We start from the raw sequence: 18,359 nt of genomic DNA on the forward strand, positions 1-18,359 counted from the left end.
TATACATTGACAGTACTATACATTTGAACAGTTAACCTTAGCAGTAGCTGAAGTGTTATATTATATTATGTTATATTTTAATTATATTTGACGGAGGATTTGACCCTGAAAATCTAAAAGCTACAAATACTTTCAAATAACAATTTCTGAACCTGGCTCCTCCAGTGTGGTTTGTGAGTCTGGGTAAAGAAACGCCTTCCTTTTAATTTTAATGAAGATATGAGGGGGGCTGTGCTACCCCGGGACCCCCCAGTGGAATCAATGATTGCTGAGTTCATCATATTGGTGGAAAAGGCTGATAGCTTTAATAGACGATAAGATGGGTTTTCAACTTTGTCGGGGCTATAAAAAAAAAAAAAGTCATCCGGGCCAGATTAGCCAGCATGGCCTAATGCCTTTGGCCAGGTCTCTACTGCAAAATTGATCATTAGGTTTGCTGAATTGCAGTGAATAATTTTGCAGCTAAAATCCCAAAATATTCTCTAGACATCTCTCCAGTTGGGTCCTACCTCTACAGTGCTATTATACTGCTGAAGCCAAAGAATCTAAGCTGCCTTGAACTTTCACACAAGGTTGCTGAGCCAGGATCTGAACACAGGATACAGTATAAAAGCTGCCACTCCTTAGCACTATAACCACTAAACTCAAATCATGTTATGTGGTTGAGTGTTCCTGAAGTGTGTCCCTTTGAAAGATCGTGTGCGTGCGTGTGTGTGTGTGTGTGTGTGTGTGTGTGTGTGTGACTGCTGGATTGGGGGTCCGGGGGGAAGAGAAGCTGTGGTTGTTTGCTGGTCACATTTTGTTTTAATAATTGAGAATGCCCTGGGAGAGCTTAATTGTTAGCTTTGGGGCATCTGAATCATTCAGTCTTTTAAATAGAATAAAATCAATCTTTCAAGGTAGGCAGAAAATAAACGTTTTCAAGGTTTAACATCCTTTTCCCCTAACTACAGCACATTACAAAACAGTTACTATAGCAACCCAGTAGCAGAATTGAGAATACCTACTTCAGCTTCCTGATTGCCTGATTTTATATAGTATAAGAATTAAGAAAAAAGAAAAAAAAAAAAAAAAAAGTACAATGTTTTTTAAATCTGTTCTGTCTATTTGTGGTAATTCAGCACCTTACTATTAAGAGTAATGATCTCGGCACTGCAGTGGGTTGACCTACTAGTCTAGTGTCAGAGTGCATACACCAGCAGAGAACCTGAAAGTGTGAGTAACATGATGCACATATAATTAGGTCTTAAGTGACAGTGGACAGCAGTTTCTCTGAGTTGTGACTAACTGATTAACCAAGGGAAAGTATTGGCATTGTATTGCCACAGCTGCTCCAGACCATCAACCAACAGGAAGCAGTGTTCGAGGAGGCATTGGATCATTCTCTGTGGGAGGAACATTGACCATGAAAAATAATGATAACATTGTTTCCAGATTAGTGACTGGAGGCAGTCGCATTTAGATTTGGACTGATGACAAGATGGGAAGAAATCCCTGTTGTCAAACAGCTAGGGGACCTTGAAAACAAAATGCCCTCAGGATAAAGCCCTTGACTGCAACAACACTGTGACCTCTTCCTGTCAGCTACACTGTTAGGCTGTCCTTAGCATCCTGTCTGCGAGAATGTTGAACCATTATGGTATAATGGTGTCACTGCTAGCCCAACACCAGGCATTTCACTGTGCACAGCTGATTACAGCTAGTACAGCTGATTCTGGGATTGCTCTTTGGTGTCCTACTCATTCTACACATTCACTAAAAGACATGTCCCCTGGCTAAAACAAATCAATGGTCTATTGTACCTTTTAAGGAGAGTTGCTTTTCAAGAGCAGTTGCAAAGCAAGGGTCATACATTCAAGTTCACAACCAACCTTGTATGTATTTCTTTCATACTTTTTAAAACCCAAAAAGTAACAACTAAAGGCCTTGCACACTGGATCCATTCCATCATTTAGAATCCGTTATCCGAAGAAGTCGTGCGTCAGTCCATTGCACACTAGATGCGTTAATATTGTACTTCAGAGCATTGATGTGCAGTAGAGGCTTTGTAGTAAATATACCTAGTTTCAGTATTTTAATAAAAAATAAATACAATTCTGTTAATTCTTACATAACTTTGAACACAAAAAATGTTAAATGTAATATAAACTTAATGATCAGCAAACGCTGCTGGAAAACATTTGCTAATTATTACGTTTTTACTAGACTACAATAATGTTGTTATGCAATACATAAAAAAAAAATTATATTACACAACACGGTTGTCATAGCAGCAGGAACCATATGACCAATATTTAATTTTTACAAACACTCGCTCCTGTAATAAATGTATATCTAATAGTTGGGAAGCTAGCAATGAGCTGCCGAAAATACTTTCCATTCCTTTCATCTACTGCCCCTCTTTTCTGTCTGTTAAGCCCTGACAGCTCTTGCTCTGTCACGCATCTTTCTCTGATATGTGTCTCCAGGTTAGGCCATTGTTTCTTTACTTCCTCGACTACAATTGAAATAAAAAGTATATGCTTGTAATAACCTATACTGCACAAAATTCATGTTTTCTAATACATATCATTCATGCCCAAGTCCACGACAATGTCTTTCCATATGTGTTCTTTTTTAACAAAGTCTTTGTAATCTTTGTTGGATTTATCAAAGTAATTTTTGTTTGGCAGCACACACAGTTGGATTTTCCATTTTGTTCAGGGTACTGCAAGAACCCACGTGTCTTCCCAGTTGTTTTTCATTCGCCAATATCATTTTTAATGCACGCCAAATTGGATCAAATCTAACCTTTTTCGATTCCAAAATTGACGCATCACCGTCGTACAACAATTACGGACTCAGTGTGCAAGGTGCAATAGGGAATGCACGCTGATCGTTTTTTTCTGTTTAGACGCACATTAAATTCGGATGTGTTATCAGATCAAGTGTGCAATGGCCTAAAGCTAAGGTTTAGTATTTTAAAAAGGCAAATTATGAAGGAATGAAATGGAGACTAACAGAAGTAGCTTGGAGTAAAATAGAGAAAACATCCTCGGAGAAAGGATAGCTATTTTTCAAAAATGTAGTACTAGAGGCACAAAACAAATACATCCCAAAAGTAGACGAATCAAAATCTAAAGCAAACAGGCCAAAATGGTTTAATAGATCAATAAAAAAAAAAATCCAGAGAAAAATGGCACTTTACAGAGCATTTAAAAGGGACCAAGAACAAAATACACAGAAAGAGTACTTGAAACTGCAAACACAAGTCAAAATGGAAGTTAGAAAGGCCAAGAGAGAGATGCAAATGAACCAAACGATCAAGGTGGGTCGAACGGCCTCCTCTCGTTTGTAACCTTTCTTATGATATTTATCCACAGTATATTTTTTTTTCAAGTTCATAATGCAGTTCCATACTACACGTTGCAGCTATGTAATACAGCATGCAGCAAAAAGAAACCTGCAAACTGTACATTACTAGAGGGATGAGCTTTGTTCTGCCAAACAAAGGAAACATGAAGGAAGCAAGTTGACAAAAAACCGAATACATTTTTTAGCCCATCAATTTGAACATGTTTGATGCTAAATGAAAGGTATAATTGAATAGTTAAACAATATTTCCAATTCATTTAGAACAAAAAAACGGAATTCCGTCAAATATCATTCATTCCGATTAGAGTAGAATGCACTGCTTCTATGCACCCCAAAGGAGCAGCATTAGGAAATGAATAGTTTGTGTTGTGGGGAATAAAATGGTCCCTGCCAGCTTTTTATATAACTATGGAGCAGCAGCAAGCGGAGTCTAAGCGGATCTGAGTTGTAAAAGGTACTGCAAACAAGATAATGTAGACCAGATATCACAGGCTGCACTCCCAATGTGTGGCAGGAGCCCCCTTCATGAAATTTACAGCGCTGGAAGGAGTGCTTCTGCAGCACAAGGAAAGCAGTTCTCTGCTGTAGGTTGTGCATCACTCTTTAATTGAAGCACTGTAAAATGCAAGGGGTCGTAATTTAGGAATCGAGAACAAAGATCTGTCAAAGGGGCCTTGAACCGGGTACAATGCCACGTTCTTCCCTCTTCCTGGGCTTCCTGGATTTGGCATCCCAGCTGGGTGAAAACAGATCATCTGTTTCCACGTTTTGCCGTTCAAAGAAGAGCAAGCAGTAACATCCCACATTATGTGGCAGAAGCTGCTCTTCAGAAAGAGGTGCTTTGTTGAAAGCGGGTGAGCCTACCCCCTTTTGCAGCCACTGTGTTGCTGACCCCGTGACCTCTAGGCAGTGAGTCAGTTCCACCAGAACAACTGCTCCCTGGATAAGCACAGCAAGTGCAGTCAATCTCCGTCGCTGCTGCCCGGATGGAGCGATCACTTCTACTTCCTCAGAGCTGCTAATGAATAAAATTAAACCAGGCCTTTAACTTGCGAGGCAAAATAGAGTTGATATCCGAGGAGCACTGTAATCATTAACGGTACAGTAATTACCAGGCTTTTCTTTAAGGCTCTTAACACTGTGCTTTGCTTAATCAGGTGGTCAGTTTTCATAGTGTTAGACCACAAGCTGCTTAGCTGTTAAGTGGGCCAGCCCCAGGCAATGTCATAAGAAGAAAAACACTACAACTAATAATAATACAGTACTGTGAAAAAGGTGTCTTTTTCCATTTTATCACACTAAGTGGCTCATACTTGATCTGTTGTTATTATAGGGTAGTCATTGAATATAAATACTACTGGACCAGTACTGATAGCAGATGTTTGTGTTTTTCAGTCTGCTGCTACAGTAACACCGGTGGGCTGAATGCTGTCAAGGTTAAATAAACTGCTTTATGTGGCTGGCGTGTTCCCTTAAGTGTTCTGTACAGCATCTGTTAAAAATCAAGATTTTTTTTTTTCATTTTTTTCAATGAAGAAAAATCCTTAGAACCTGCTGCAGCTGATGCCTAAGCTAACAAGGGGACCTCCAGGAAATGTTGCGTCGCCATTTTGGAAGCAAATTCTCTTTGTTCCTGGATGCACTTTAAACAATTCTTCTCAAAGATGGCAGCATCGCAAAGCTCCACCCTGCATTCCTCCTCGTTACTGGAAATAATGGTGCGCTAAGCTGCCTTTCCACTCACATCACAGACTCTGTCATTGTACCAATTATTATTATTATTTGTTTATTTAGCAGGCGCCTTTATCCAAGGCTACTTACAGAGATTAGGGTGTGTGAACTACGCATCAGCTGCAGAGTCACTTACAACTACGTCTCACGCGAAAGACGGAGCACAAGGAGGTTAAGTGACTTGCTCAGGGTCACACAATGAGTCAGTGACTGAGGTGGGATTTGAACTGGGGACCTCCTGGTTACAAGCCCTTTTCTTTAACCACTGGACCACACAGCCTCCTTACCCCTTTTCTTTTACATTTAAGTAAAATGTGAAACAGTCTTGTATGGATCACTGCTTTTAAACTAAACTATGACATGGGCAAATCATTATTACAATTTCTTGATGGCTTCATAATCTAGGTAATGCCATGGTGACCTGCTTATCAGTGACTTCTGGCTTGTGATTGGTTGGACAAATGAAAGGTTACAGAACATGCCCCTTCTTCCATGATTATTCATGCAGAAGATACATACAGTGTATTAGCTATAACGTGGTATTTGCCCATTTTGAAGTGTGTTTTGTATGGACCTCCTTATTATTACTGCATCTGGCTAATGACTAATGAGTACAACGTCTTGGTCTGGAGGATTGCTTCTTGACTTCAAAGTACGGACACCTGAACTAAACAATTATGAGATTCTTCTCTCTCTATTAATAATATACTTTCATGACAAACATTTCCAATGACAAAAATAACATGCTGAGTTTGAGTGGGTTTGTGCGCGTGTTAGTAGCTCCAGGAAAGGAAAGTGTTCAGGGAGGCTCATATTTATACTCTGCTGTCCTTCGTTGGGATATGTATAATTGTAGCATGAAGCATTCTTCTTTTTATGCTTTACGAATTTCTAAAGAAAGCTTTCTGGGAGCCAGGAGGTCGGTACGTTGCATCTGAGAGTCAGATGCTATATTTAGCAGTGATTGATGGGTTAGAGCTCGTCATCAGATTGTTCTGTAGACAGTGCAGATGCACAGCAGTAAAGCAATACCCCTTAGTCACTTTCACCCTCAGATATTCTGACATTTTAGACTCCTTATTATACAACACACACTGTGCTGTGTTTTGAACTGGAGTCTTCCCTTGGCTTCTCGGATCTCCAGGTTATTATTGTAAACTACGGACTGTTTGCTGCATTTCTCACAAGTTACTTTTTTAGCGGCTGGCTGTACAGTAGTTTACTGCTTACAACGTGGCATCCTTCATTCATGCAGTTCATTCTTTTTTGTACGCGTGCCATGCAGAAGTACAGTACAAAGGGTTGAGATGTTTCAAGCATTGCATTATGTTTGCAGGACAATACAGAAAGTGAAACATTATGCTGTTCAAGACCAGGTACCTTTGATGGCTTTTCTGACAAAGCAGAATAATTCCAATTACGGATTTTTAACCCAGACATGAAATGTGGTTTCATAACTATGACTACACCACTGCTGTTATTTTATTTATGTATGTATTTATTTATTACATTTATGTAGCGCTTTTCATACAAAAGTATCACAAAACACTGTACAGTAAATAAATTAATAATAATAATTACACAATACCTTTGTATAAAGGTCCCCAGGCATGTCACACACACACAACTGCTACATTTTAAATAGTATGTTTAATACAGTGTGTGTGTGTGTGTGTGTGTGTGTGTGTGTGTGTGTGTGTGTGTGTGTGTGTGTGTGTGTGTGTGTGTGTGTGTGTGTGTAATATATATATATATATATATAATTGTAAAAAATGCAGAAATTTAAGTTTCATCAAAGCCCACTAAGATAAGAATTTTTTTGTTTCTAATTAAGGAGGAATAATTTAATCTGAGGGGGGGTGAGAGTGAAAGAAATCTAGTTTGTAAGACATTCAAAGTAAATAATAGTTAAACTCTCGGGTGATTTTCAGAATTCATTATGCCACTTTGTAATACTGCTGTGGTAAAACCATGGACCGCAGAACAAGAAGCTTGGCGGGTGAGGCACCATGGACTCCCAAGATTCTAGGACCACCACTGTGGGTCATAACAGGTTATTGGGGTCAATAGATCTAAGCAGTGAAATGGGGGACTTTGTGACAACCAACATCTCTTACAGTGTGTGCAGGTCTCTTCAGTGTATTGTTGTATTTAAAAGTAAGTAAAGCACCAGGATTGTGCGTATTTTTACTATTTAAACGGTGGCTTATTTAGATAGTAAATGTCGAACCTTATTGTCTAATATGGGCATGGTTAGGTCTGAAGGAAACTTTCCATTATCAGTATAACATCTGAAGAAAAGCAGGATGCAGCAATAAAACGGGGACTCCCACCAGACCCATATTTTTCCTTATTGTTTTAAGCAATAGACTCTTACTCGGCATTTAAAAGGTGCACATGTTTGGACAGTGTCGCTGCCTGTGGAGGGATTTCAAAGTCTTCTGAAGCCTCCTCTAACAGTGTTTCTCACTCTGTGCCTGGAGAGTAGTTGTTTGTGAAGAGGCTCACCCGGTCACTGCCTGTGGAGGGATTTCAAAGTCTTCTGAAGCCTCCTCTAACAGCTCTTCTCACTCTGTGCTTGGGTGTTGGTAAATGCAGCATGTGCTGGTTTTGTCCCAGGCAGGAATCAAACCTGTGACCTTGCAGCCTTGAGGCAAATGTGTTTCCTACAGAGCCACCAACACCCAGTTTTATTTGGCAAAGGAAAGTGGTTTACTGTTGTCCGGAAAAGGATTTTGTAAAGTGGGTGTGGTGGAAAGGAATCTTGGATCAAAGGCTGTTGTAAACTTGCATCTTCTGAGAATCTACATTTTCATGTGGTTCTCAAACAAAATAATTAAAGAATTTATGTGGGTAAAACAAAAAGAAAGAAGGAAATAGCTGCTCTTCTGAACATATGCAACATGTAATAAACATTTCTGCATTCCCAAGTGTGTTTACATACTGTTGTAATTCAAATATAAATTCAGTTCCGTTTGCAATTGGTTGAAGATTTCACAGTTTCACTATGAATTTCAAGCAGTAAGACATTAAGTGATTCTCTAAGAATGGGCAGGCTTTCAGAGACTTTGAGTACAGTATAATTAATCATTCCAGAATTTCATTAACTGTGGATCAAACATTTTCATGGAACAATGCTGTGCATTTCTTTCAGTTGTGCCCTCCAGTGGTAAGACACCCGAACTACTTATTTTGACATAACATGAATCTTATTTCAACTGTTTCAAATCATTTGCAGTTTGGCCTTTTAAACAAAGTGCAATTTAAAAAGGGACCAATATTCGCTGCATTTCAATCTTACCTCTGAATACTGTAGTCAGGGTTGAGTCTCGCACTCGCCCTGCACCGAGACCAGGGTTTCAGAACCTCCTTGGTTTAGATATATTATTAAAATGACCAGGTGCCAGGTAGTTTGGAAACCCAGGACTAGATGCTTGGCTAGTGTGGATTTCAAACCATGTGTACTTGTGTGTTTTGGGGTTTTTTTTGCATGTGTATTAAGTTTCTTATAAAATAAGCCAATGCTGCTGAATACAGAGAAATCCAGTAGTGTGGCCATTGCCTGTAACTTTAAATAGGTAATACTGGAGAGGATCCATATATTAAATTAATCTGTCTTAAGAGTTATAAAACACAGCCTATTTCTTTAAGAGAACCTGCAGTAATAGAAGTTTCATTAATTCAAAATGGAAAAAAAGTACAGTTTTTGTTTGAAGAAAACACCTATCGTATTCTAGGTCTTTATGAGTGAGTTGCTTGTGCAAACCACCAGTCTGTCTCACTCTTCCTCTGCATGTCTGCTGATTCATCATCTTTCTCATCCTGACTCTCATCCTGACAAAGTGTGTGTTAAGCTATTAACAGCAGCAGTGGATTGGTTCATTTTTTCTCATCCTGCGTTGTTGTGTTTATGAATTATGCCGTTATGTTCAATTTAAACCTGATATTAATTTGTATTCGAGAGTCTAATTTAGATAGTGTTTAAGTCTTACTAAGGACAAAACAATTTTATAAAGAAATTCATAGTTTTCCAGGCTTCTTGCCTGCTGGAATACATAATATTGTTGTTCACTGAAACAGTAGTGGAATCTCAAAACAGGAGGACTTGAGTGTGATGGTATTATTTCCCTATTGTAGGCATGGATGAATATCTTGTATGTTACTTTGACATATCCAGAGACCTACGTTTTGCATTAGTTCTGGTCTCTGATCAATTGGACTAATAAAAGTAGTATCTTCAGAACCTCACCCAACTGTGAATAAGTTAGTTTGTTTCAAGGTGGTATACCACATACCATGAATGTAGGTTGTGATGACATACTGATCCCTGATTGAATGATCTGTTAAAGACTATATCTTTGAAAGTAAAACTTGGATGTTTAATGTCACTGATGGGTATACAGGTAGGTATGCTACTGGCATAACAAATACAGTGTTTGATATCTTTGCAGAATTTAGATAATGGGCTGTGTGCAATGCAAGGATAAAGAAGCTGCAAAACTAACAGACGAGAGGGACACCAGTGGAACACCGAGCGCAGGCTATCGCTATGGCGCCGACCCCACACCCCAGCACTACCCCAGCTTCGGCGTCACGGCAATTCCCAACTTCAACAATTTCCAAGCACCCATCGCACAGGGGCTGACTGTCTTCGGGGGTGTGAACTCCTCCTCTCACACTGGGACCTTGCGCTCGCGGGGCGGGACAGGTACGGTACACAGGCTCTGGGGGATCCACAATGCTGCTGTTTGGTGCTGTAGGTATCAGCCTGGAGCATTAGCACAGACTGAAGTCTTTTAAGACATTCTTGTACTTTGGTTTTACTGATGAGTGGTACAAGGAGGGGAAGTGACCTCTCAATAGCAATCTTTTTCTTACAATACAGTAAGAGAATGGCAAGATGACATTCTACGAGTCATTTGGTTTTGTCTATTCACTTTGGTCCCCCCAGGGCTAGCACTCGTGCGATTTATGAATACAAAGAGATGCCTAAATAGTTCATTCTCAATGAAATATAATAATACAATACAATTATTTCAAGGTACTAGTCTCTACTTAACAAAACTGGAAGAACATCCACTACGTTAAAGTACATGTACACTAAATAATCCATTATTTTGAATACAAAATACATATTGCACTATGTAAACTGCATATTCAGAATTGTTACTAAATTATCCATTATAATAAAAATGCAAACTCCTTCTGACATGCTTGGCTAGACATGATGGCCTTACACACAGTTAACAGTGGTTTGCCTGACAGGTGTATTTCCATTTTCACAACACGGTTCTCAACACCCAGGCACAGAGCTACTTTGTTTAGGGTACTGCAGAAGTTTTAGCTCCTCTTGCAAGCACTGTGCTCCATATCAGTGGGCTTGTATTACATGACTTAAGTATCCACCCACCCCCCATCCTAAACTGCTGTGGGCTGCCACTTGGATGGCCTCTCACTAGGAGTATGAATACTCGACTGTAGCTGTTCAGGTTTGCATTTCAGCTGCATTGACAGGGCAGGTCATTAAAAACCTTTTGTTAAGGCTCATGAGACTTTGTGCTTGTGCCAGGAAGTTCTTAGCTTGCTGCAGTTTTAAAGGGGCAGACGATTGTCCTTCTCTTATTTTTTCTGTCAGAAAAGGAAACCAGAAAAAGGTGCTCAAAATACAGAGTGAAAATATCAGACAAATAAGTGAAGACATTGAAAGACAGAAATGCCATCTTTTAGTATTACTACGTATTCCACGATTGCATGTTTTTTTTTTAATATATAGTTTATATGAATGATGTATATAAAACCCCACAGATAATGTTTTAAGCTGTAGTTTCTTAAGTAACTGAATAACTTGTTCCTCCACCATAAGTCCTTCTATTAAACGCCTTCTTTCCTAACTATGCTTTTTAATTGCTTTAGGGGTTACTCTATTTGTGGCACTTTATGACTATGAAGCCAGAACTGAGGAGGATCTTAGCTTTAGGAAAGGAGAGAAGTTTCAAATACTGAACAGCACGTGAGTATGGGGACAAATTGTTATTATACTTACATTTAAAAAAGATATTTCATTTGTTTCTTTCTTCTATTGACCCACAGAACAGCTGTAGCACTTGTTGTCCTAGCGTGGGTTTCCCCACACTATTCCATAACGTATACCCATAATGTCTACTTACAGCATTCTTAGCATCTTTGTATGACGCGGTCACCTGCAGGAGTTGCCGTGACATTAGTCAAAGATTAATTCAGTGCTTATCTGGAGGAATTATTTCAAGCTAGATCAAAACCTGCTTTGAGGAAATGCCTGGACCATAATCCATACAGTGTGTTGAGGTGGTAGGCAGCCAGGTGCCATCAAGCGCACAGGCTGCCATTTTGTTTTCAGGAAGCAGTATCTTCATGCTAAGAATAAAGTGAGAAGACATCAACTATTGTATATAATTTAGTAAAGGATGTGAGTTTGAACACTAAAAACATACACACAATTACTCATTCCTTGGTGTGTATATATAGAAGAACAGTGAATTAAACATACCTGAAAATTACAAGAACAGTGAATTAAACGTACCTGAAAATTACAAGAACAGTGAATTAAACATACCTGAAAATTACAAGAACAGTGAATTAAACGTACCTGAAAATTACAAGAACAGTGAATTAAACATACCTGAAAATTACAAGAACAGTGAATTAAACGTACCTGAAAATTACAAGAACAGTGAATTAAACGTACCTGAAAATTACAAGAACAGTGAATTAAACGTACCTGAAAATTACAAGAACAGTGAATTAAAAATACCTGAAAATTACAAGAACAGTGAATTAAACGTACCTGAAAATTACAAGAACAGTGAATTAAACGTACCTGAAAATTACAAGAACAGTGAATTAAACGTACCTGAAAATTACAAGAACAGTGAATTAAACGTACCTGAAAAATACAAGAACAGTGAATTAAACATACCTGAAAATTACAAGAACAGTGAATTAAACGTACCTGAAAATTACAAGAACAGTGAATTAAACGTACCTGAAAATTACAAGAACAGTGAATTAAACGTACCTGAAAATTACAAGAACAGTGAATTAAACGTACCTGAAAATTACAAGAACAGTGAATTAAACGTACCTGAAAATTACAAGAACAGTGAATTAAACGTACCTGAAAAATACAAGAACAGTGAATTAAACGTACCTGAAAATTACAAGAACAGTGAATTAAACGTACCTAAAAATTACAAGAACAGTGAATTAAACGTACCTAAAAATTACAAGAACAGTGAATTAAACGTACCTGAAAAATACAAGAACAGTGAATTAAACGTACCTGAAAAATACAAGAACAGTGAATTAAACATACCTGAAAATTACAAGAACAGTGAATTAAACATACCTAAAAATTACAAGAACAGTGAATTAAACGTACCTGAAAAATACAAGAACAGTGAATTAAACGTACCTGAAAATTACAAGAACAGTGAATTAAACGTACCTGAAAATTACAAGAACAGTGAATTAAACGTACCTGAAAATTACAAGAACAGTGAATTAAAAATACCTGAAAATTACTTCAACCAGAGAATGGAATGGACATGACAATCTTGACACTATTGAATCAATGGCTTTATAATGTGATTAAAATGAAGATACAAAGGGGCTTTCACTGTGATGTGAATTACTGGATGCTCTATACCATCTCCCTATTACAGTATTCAGTTTCGTACCTAATATCTTATTGCTTGTGGCGGAGTGTCCCGCCCCTATTTATTATTATTTGTATTTTTGTTTGCGGCGCGGGTAAAAGCGCCGCGTCTTTTATTGTTATATTTAAAAACCTCGTGAGGATGCATGGCTGATCAGCTACTGATTATTTAACTAGCTGACAGTCATGCATCCTTACCAAACGCGTGCAGACTCTGGCCGGGGGATAATAAGATAATTACCAACTAGTTAAATCCCTCGGCCAGAGTATATAAACCAGCAGCACTATGCACTCGGGGTGTGGAGTGTTCGAGAGTGGAGAACGGGAGAGAGAGAGAGGAAGAAAACAATTGCTAAAACGTGCTGGAGTATCCAGCACGAAACTTACTTGTTTGTTTATTCGTTCGGCCCTCGTGCCCTTTTGTTTGGTGTTTTGTTAAATCTTTTGTTTTTGTTTTGTTTATTAAATACGCTGAGTGCACCAGCACTCAGCTTCAACCGCCCATCCACTGTTTGGTTTGAGTTACTTCCTGGTCCGTGACGTCATCCACATCACCACTGCGAGCCAGACTGCCACATATGGTGGCAGCGGTGGGATAAACAACGCCTCCAACAGCCGGACCAGGAACAGCAAAGGAAGTTTTTTTCGTGTTCGTTTTTTCAAATAGTGTTTTTTGTGTTTGAAAAAAAAAAAAAAAAAAAAAAAATGGATGAAGTGGACGCCTATATGGAGAGGTGGCATGCGCATCAGAGGGAGTTGAAGGAAGGAGGGGCTACATGGTGCCTCGCCTGCCTGGAGTATGGGCACCTCCCTGAGGTGTGCCCATATGAAGACCCCCTCTTTGTGCAGGCCTTTGATCGAGGTGAGGTGGAGACTGCGGAGGAGTGGATCCACCTGAAGGCCATACCATCGCCGCAGGTGGATCAGGAAACCTGCCTCACCTGCCTCAAAGGGGAGGAGTGGTGCTTTGCCGTCGGCAAGGTCGGGCACAAAGCACCCGACCAACCCCCTCCATGGCAGGAGGTGGAACTGCTGGTCCCGAAGAAGGGAAGGAGGGGCGGTGCTAAGAAGGCAAAGAAGCCCGCACGTCCTGCGCCTGAGTGGGAGGAGCCCGAACGTCCTGCGCCTGAGTGGGAGGAGCCCGAACGTCCTGCGCCCGAGTGGGAGGAGCCCGAACGTCCTAAGCCCAAGAGGGGGGAGTCGGTGCATCCACAGCCCAAAAGGGAGGAGTCGGTGCGTCCACAGCCCAAAAGGGAGGAGTCGGTGTGTCCACGGCCCGAAGAGAGGGAAGTCGGGGCTTCCACAGCCCTAGGACCCAAGCTGCAGTCCCAAGAGCCAGAAGGGGAGGAGTTACAGGCTCAACCCCCTGAATTTTTCTGGGGGGGAGAAGGGCAGGATGCTGGTGTTCCCCAGCAGCCTCTATTTATGCTGCTGAAGGGAGCACGGCACACACCAGCCCAGCCGCCACAGCAGAGGGAGCCAGCACCGCCACAGCCTCCCTCTGAGTGGCCAGCATCCGCCCCATCGCCTCTGCCTCCACCACCACCAGGAGCAGAGCAGCAGGAGCTGCCTCTGTCTCCACCACCACCAGGAGCAGAGCAGCAGGAGCTGCTTCTGTCTCCACCATCACCAGGAGCAGAGCAGCAAGAGCTGCCTCTGCCTCCGCCACCTCCACCAGCAGAGGGTGAATGCCTGCTGGTTCCGCCTCCACCGTCGTGGGAGGACTGCTTGCCCCTCCCACCTCCACCAGCAGAGGGTGAATGCCTGCTGGTTCTGCCTCAACCGCCGTGGGAGGACTGCTTGCCCCTCCCACCTCCACCAGCAGAGGGTGAATGCCTGCTGGTTCCGCCTCCACCGTCGTGGGAGGACTGCTTGCCCCTCCCACCTCCACCAGCAGAGGATGAATGCCTGCTGGTTCTGCCTCAACCGTCGTGGGAGGACTGCTTGCCCCTCCCACCTCCACCAGCAGAGGATGAATACCTGCTGGTTCCGCCTCAGCCGCCGGGGGAGGACTGCTTGCCACTCCCAGCTCCACCAGCAGAGGGTGAATACCTGCTGGTTCCGTCTCAGCCGCTGTGGGAGGACTGCTTTCCCCTCCCACCTCCACCAGCAGAGGGTGAATACCTGCTGGTTCCACATCCACCGTCATGGGAAGGACTGCTCCTGCCCTGCCTCGCACCACCCAGGGATGCCTGCTTCGCATCGCCTGGGGCTGCCTGTTGCTCCGCATCACCTGGAGAGCCACCAGCTACAGAGAACGAGGGAGAAGTGGAGCTCCCGCTGCCGCCTCCATGGCCAGGGGCTCCCCTCCCGAGTTCACCTCCCGAGGGTCCGCTGCCGCTGCAGTCGCCTGGGGTCGCCAGGGATCCTGCTTCGCCTGGGGTCACTACACTGTGGTCGGAGCCCCACGGAGGGGAGCTGCCGGCCATGAAGAAAGGGGGGGAGGTCAGGAGACCAGCTCCCCCAGCCGCACTTTCGCGGCCGGAGATCATGTGGTCAGAGCCCCACGGAGGGGAACTGCTGGCCGTGAAGAGGAGGGGGGAGGTCAGGAGACCAGCTCCCCCAGCCGCACTTTCGCGGCAGGAGTTTGGGTGGTCAGAGCCCCACGGAGGGGAACTGCTGGCCATGAAGAGGAAGGGGAAGGTCAGGAGACCAGCTCCCCCAGCCGCACTTTCGCGGCCGGAGATCATGTGGTCAGAGCCCCACGGAGGGGAACTGCTGGCCGTGAAGAGGAGGGGGGAGGTCAGGAGACCAGCTCCCCCAGCCGCACTTTCGCGGCAGGAAATACTGTGGCTGGAGCCCCATGAAGGGCAGCTGCCAGCCATGAAGAAGGGGGGGGAGGTCAGGAGACCAGCTTCCCCCGCAGCAATTTCGCTGCAGGAGAAAGGGTGGCCGGCCATGAAGAAGGGGGGGCAGGTCTGGAGACCACCCCCAAAATTTTTTTGGCCAGAGGAGCCGGCCGGTGCGCGGGCCATTGGAACGCTACGGCTGTTTGGGTGGGAGGAGGACATCCCACCGTGGCCGCCACCTTTGGTCCGCTGCTGCCCCTGTTCCTGCGCCGGGACTGCTAACCGGGACTTTGGGGACTAAGGGGGGAGGTGGCCGAAAAGGCCATGTGTGCTGCGCACAAGGGGGGGCATGTGTGGCGGAGTGTCCCGCCCCTATTTATTATTATTTGTATTTTTGTTTGCGGCGCGGGTAAAAGCGCCGCGTCTTTTATTGTTATATTTAAAAACCTCGTGAGGATGCATGGCTGATCAGCTACTGATTATTTAACTAGCTGACAGTCATGCATCCTTACCAAACGCGTGCAGACTCTGGCCGGGGGATAATAAGATAATTACCAACTAGTTAAATCCCTCGGCCAGAGTATATAAACCAGCAGCACTATGCACTCGGGGTGTGGAGTGTTCGAGAGTGGAGAACGGGAGAGAGAGAGAGGAAGAAAACAATTGCTAAAACGTGCTGGAGTATCCAGCACGAAACTTACTTGTTTGTTTATTCGTTCGGCCCTCGTGCCCTTTTGTTTGGTGTTTTGTTAAATCTTTTGTTTTTGTTTTGTTTATTAAATACGCTGAGTGCACCAGCACTCAGCTTCAACCGCCCATCCACTGTTTGGTTTGAGTTACTTCCTGGTCCGTGACGTCATCCACATCACCACTGCGAGCCAGACTGCCACATTGCTGTATAAGTGTTCCATTGTTTCTGCGTAGATCAATATCTGGTTGTTGAGAAGTAAGGTAGGGGTGAATATTAGCGATGCACAGGCTTGAGTGAGCAATGCTTCAACAACATCAGCACAGCGCCAATGTCACCGTTCTTCCCCACAATCAGCCCTGATAGTCTTTTCAGAAGCATTTTTTTTTCCAGAATAGTCAACATGGTGGAAACTTATGAAGTACCTTTTTTAATGTTCAATATTTGTGTTCGCTGGGTTGTATTGGTTATAATATTCCAGGAGGTATCACTGGAGACCATTTGACACGGGAGCACATAATGACAGTAGTAGTAAAAAGACTTGTGAAGCTTCAGAACACTTACAGCTTATGGGGACGAAACAACACTGTCACCACAAACATTTCCCATAACAGATACGTTTCCATAGTAGTCGTATCTCTCAGAACACCACCAGCACCCGCTAGTTCTGGCACCGACATCCTGGTAATAGAACTGCAGGAACCACTCCAGCTCTTACTATTTCTTTGACATAACCAGAAAATAAACCTTGTTAAACATCAAACAACATTGTCTTAACTGTACTAATAAAAGTGGACAGGTACAAAACTCCTTGGCTAACAGTTTCAAATCTGGGGTGCAAGTTTTATAAACAAACAAAAAAACATGAATACAGCACCATTCTGCGCCCAGCACAGAGAGCTTCAGTAGGCCACTGCAGTGGCGTTTCTTTAACACCATTAGTTGTGTCTGTATATAAACAGTAGATATCGTGTGAAACATATTGGATTTAGCCTCCTGCGTTTGCTGCTGTAGCACTTCGCTGTCGTTCAATATGCTCCTTTCTGTTTCTCAGCGAAGGGGACTGGTGGGAGGCCCGGTCTTTGACAACAGGAGGAACCGGCTACATTCCCAGCAATTATGTGGCTCCAGTGGACTCTATCCAAGCCGAGGAGTAAGTTTTATGTTTCCCTGCTAATCTCTACAAATGGAAAAGTGACATTAACGTTGATGTCATTTTATTTTGTGTTGTTTTGAGGGGGGAGGGGGGGGGGCTTATGAGTCCTATGGGGGAGAATTGGAGTACAGGAATGTTCCTGAAATTTATATTTTATATAGAGAAAAGAAGTAAAGGAATCAGCTGTCTTCTCTTCAGCCTAAGCCTCTACTTAGTGAACATTTGGCTGTGTTTTACATTTTCTTCCCCCAAGATTGCTGGGTGGGGAATGTTAGGTCATGAATTTGGAACGTTTTCAACATGTTACAATATTGTGCCTTGTTTTCGGTTAGTGTACCATGAGCAAGTGGAAAGGCTCATTGTCAAAATAGATCATTTTGAAACAACAGACTTAGTCCTTTTGGGTCTGCCGTGCCTTCTGTTTTACAGAAGCTACCATGACATCATGCTAACTATTAGTAGTGAGTCCTGGAGCGTTGAGTAAAGACCGTTCTGCTTGCCTATCTCTTAACCCAATCTCAAAAAAATGTTTTAAAGAATATATTAAAATATTCCTATTTTATTGTTTTGCTATATTACCTGCACTTGTTTAAGTTTGCTCTGTTTTATTTTGACATCCTAAATACAGCTGTACATGTACATGTACCTATAGAACTGCTTATCCAATTGCTCAGGACCTTCTTCAGTAGAAGTTATATAATATATTTTTTATCTCAAGGCTGTCTGTCAGTGCATCTGACCTGTCTTTCTGTTTGCCATTTTGGAGTTTTGCATGTATCTATAGAACTGCTTTTCAAATTATGCACGCTTGCATTTTAACATTCTGGTGAACTTTCAAAGGGTATTCTTTAGCACAGACTATTGAGTATGGCATATTCTGGGTAGTATTTATTGAGAACCCTGTTTTTACATACAGAGAAGCTCTTATTCAAGTGTGTGTATGGGAGC

General features: G+C 42.4%; 1 protein-coding gene across 5 annotated transcripts in view; it reads left to right on the forward strand.

Moving 5' to 3' along the window:
* Positions 1-18,359, forward strand: part of LOC117403304 (tyrosine-protein kinase fyna) — a 69,319-nt gene that overhangs the window by 38,474 nt on the left and 12,486 nt on the right. For all 5 annotated transcript variants that reach the window (XM_059023571.1, XM_034005362.3, XM_059023574.1 and 2 more), the window contains exons 3-5: positions 9,537-9,793; positions 10,999-11,095; positions 17,310-17,408. In XM_059023571.1, coding sequence (XP_058879554.1) covers positions 9,547-9,793; positions 10,999-11,095; positions 17,310-17,408 — 443 coding nt within the window. In that variant the 5' untranslated portion in view covers positions 9,537-9,546. The remainder of the gene's footprint in view (positions 1-9,536; positions 9,794-10,998; positions 11,096-17,309; positions 17,409-18,359) is intronic.

Source organism: Acipenser ruthenus, chromosome 5, assembly GCF_902713425.1.
Source record: "Acipenser ruthenus chromosome 5, fAciRut3.2 maternal haplotype, whole genome shotgun sequence".
Classification (NCBI taxonomy): Eukaryota; Metazoa; Chordata; class Actinopteri; order Acipenseriformes; family Acipenseridae; genus Acipenser; species Acipenser ruthenus.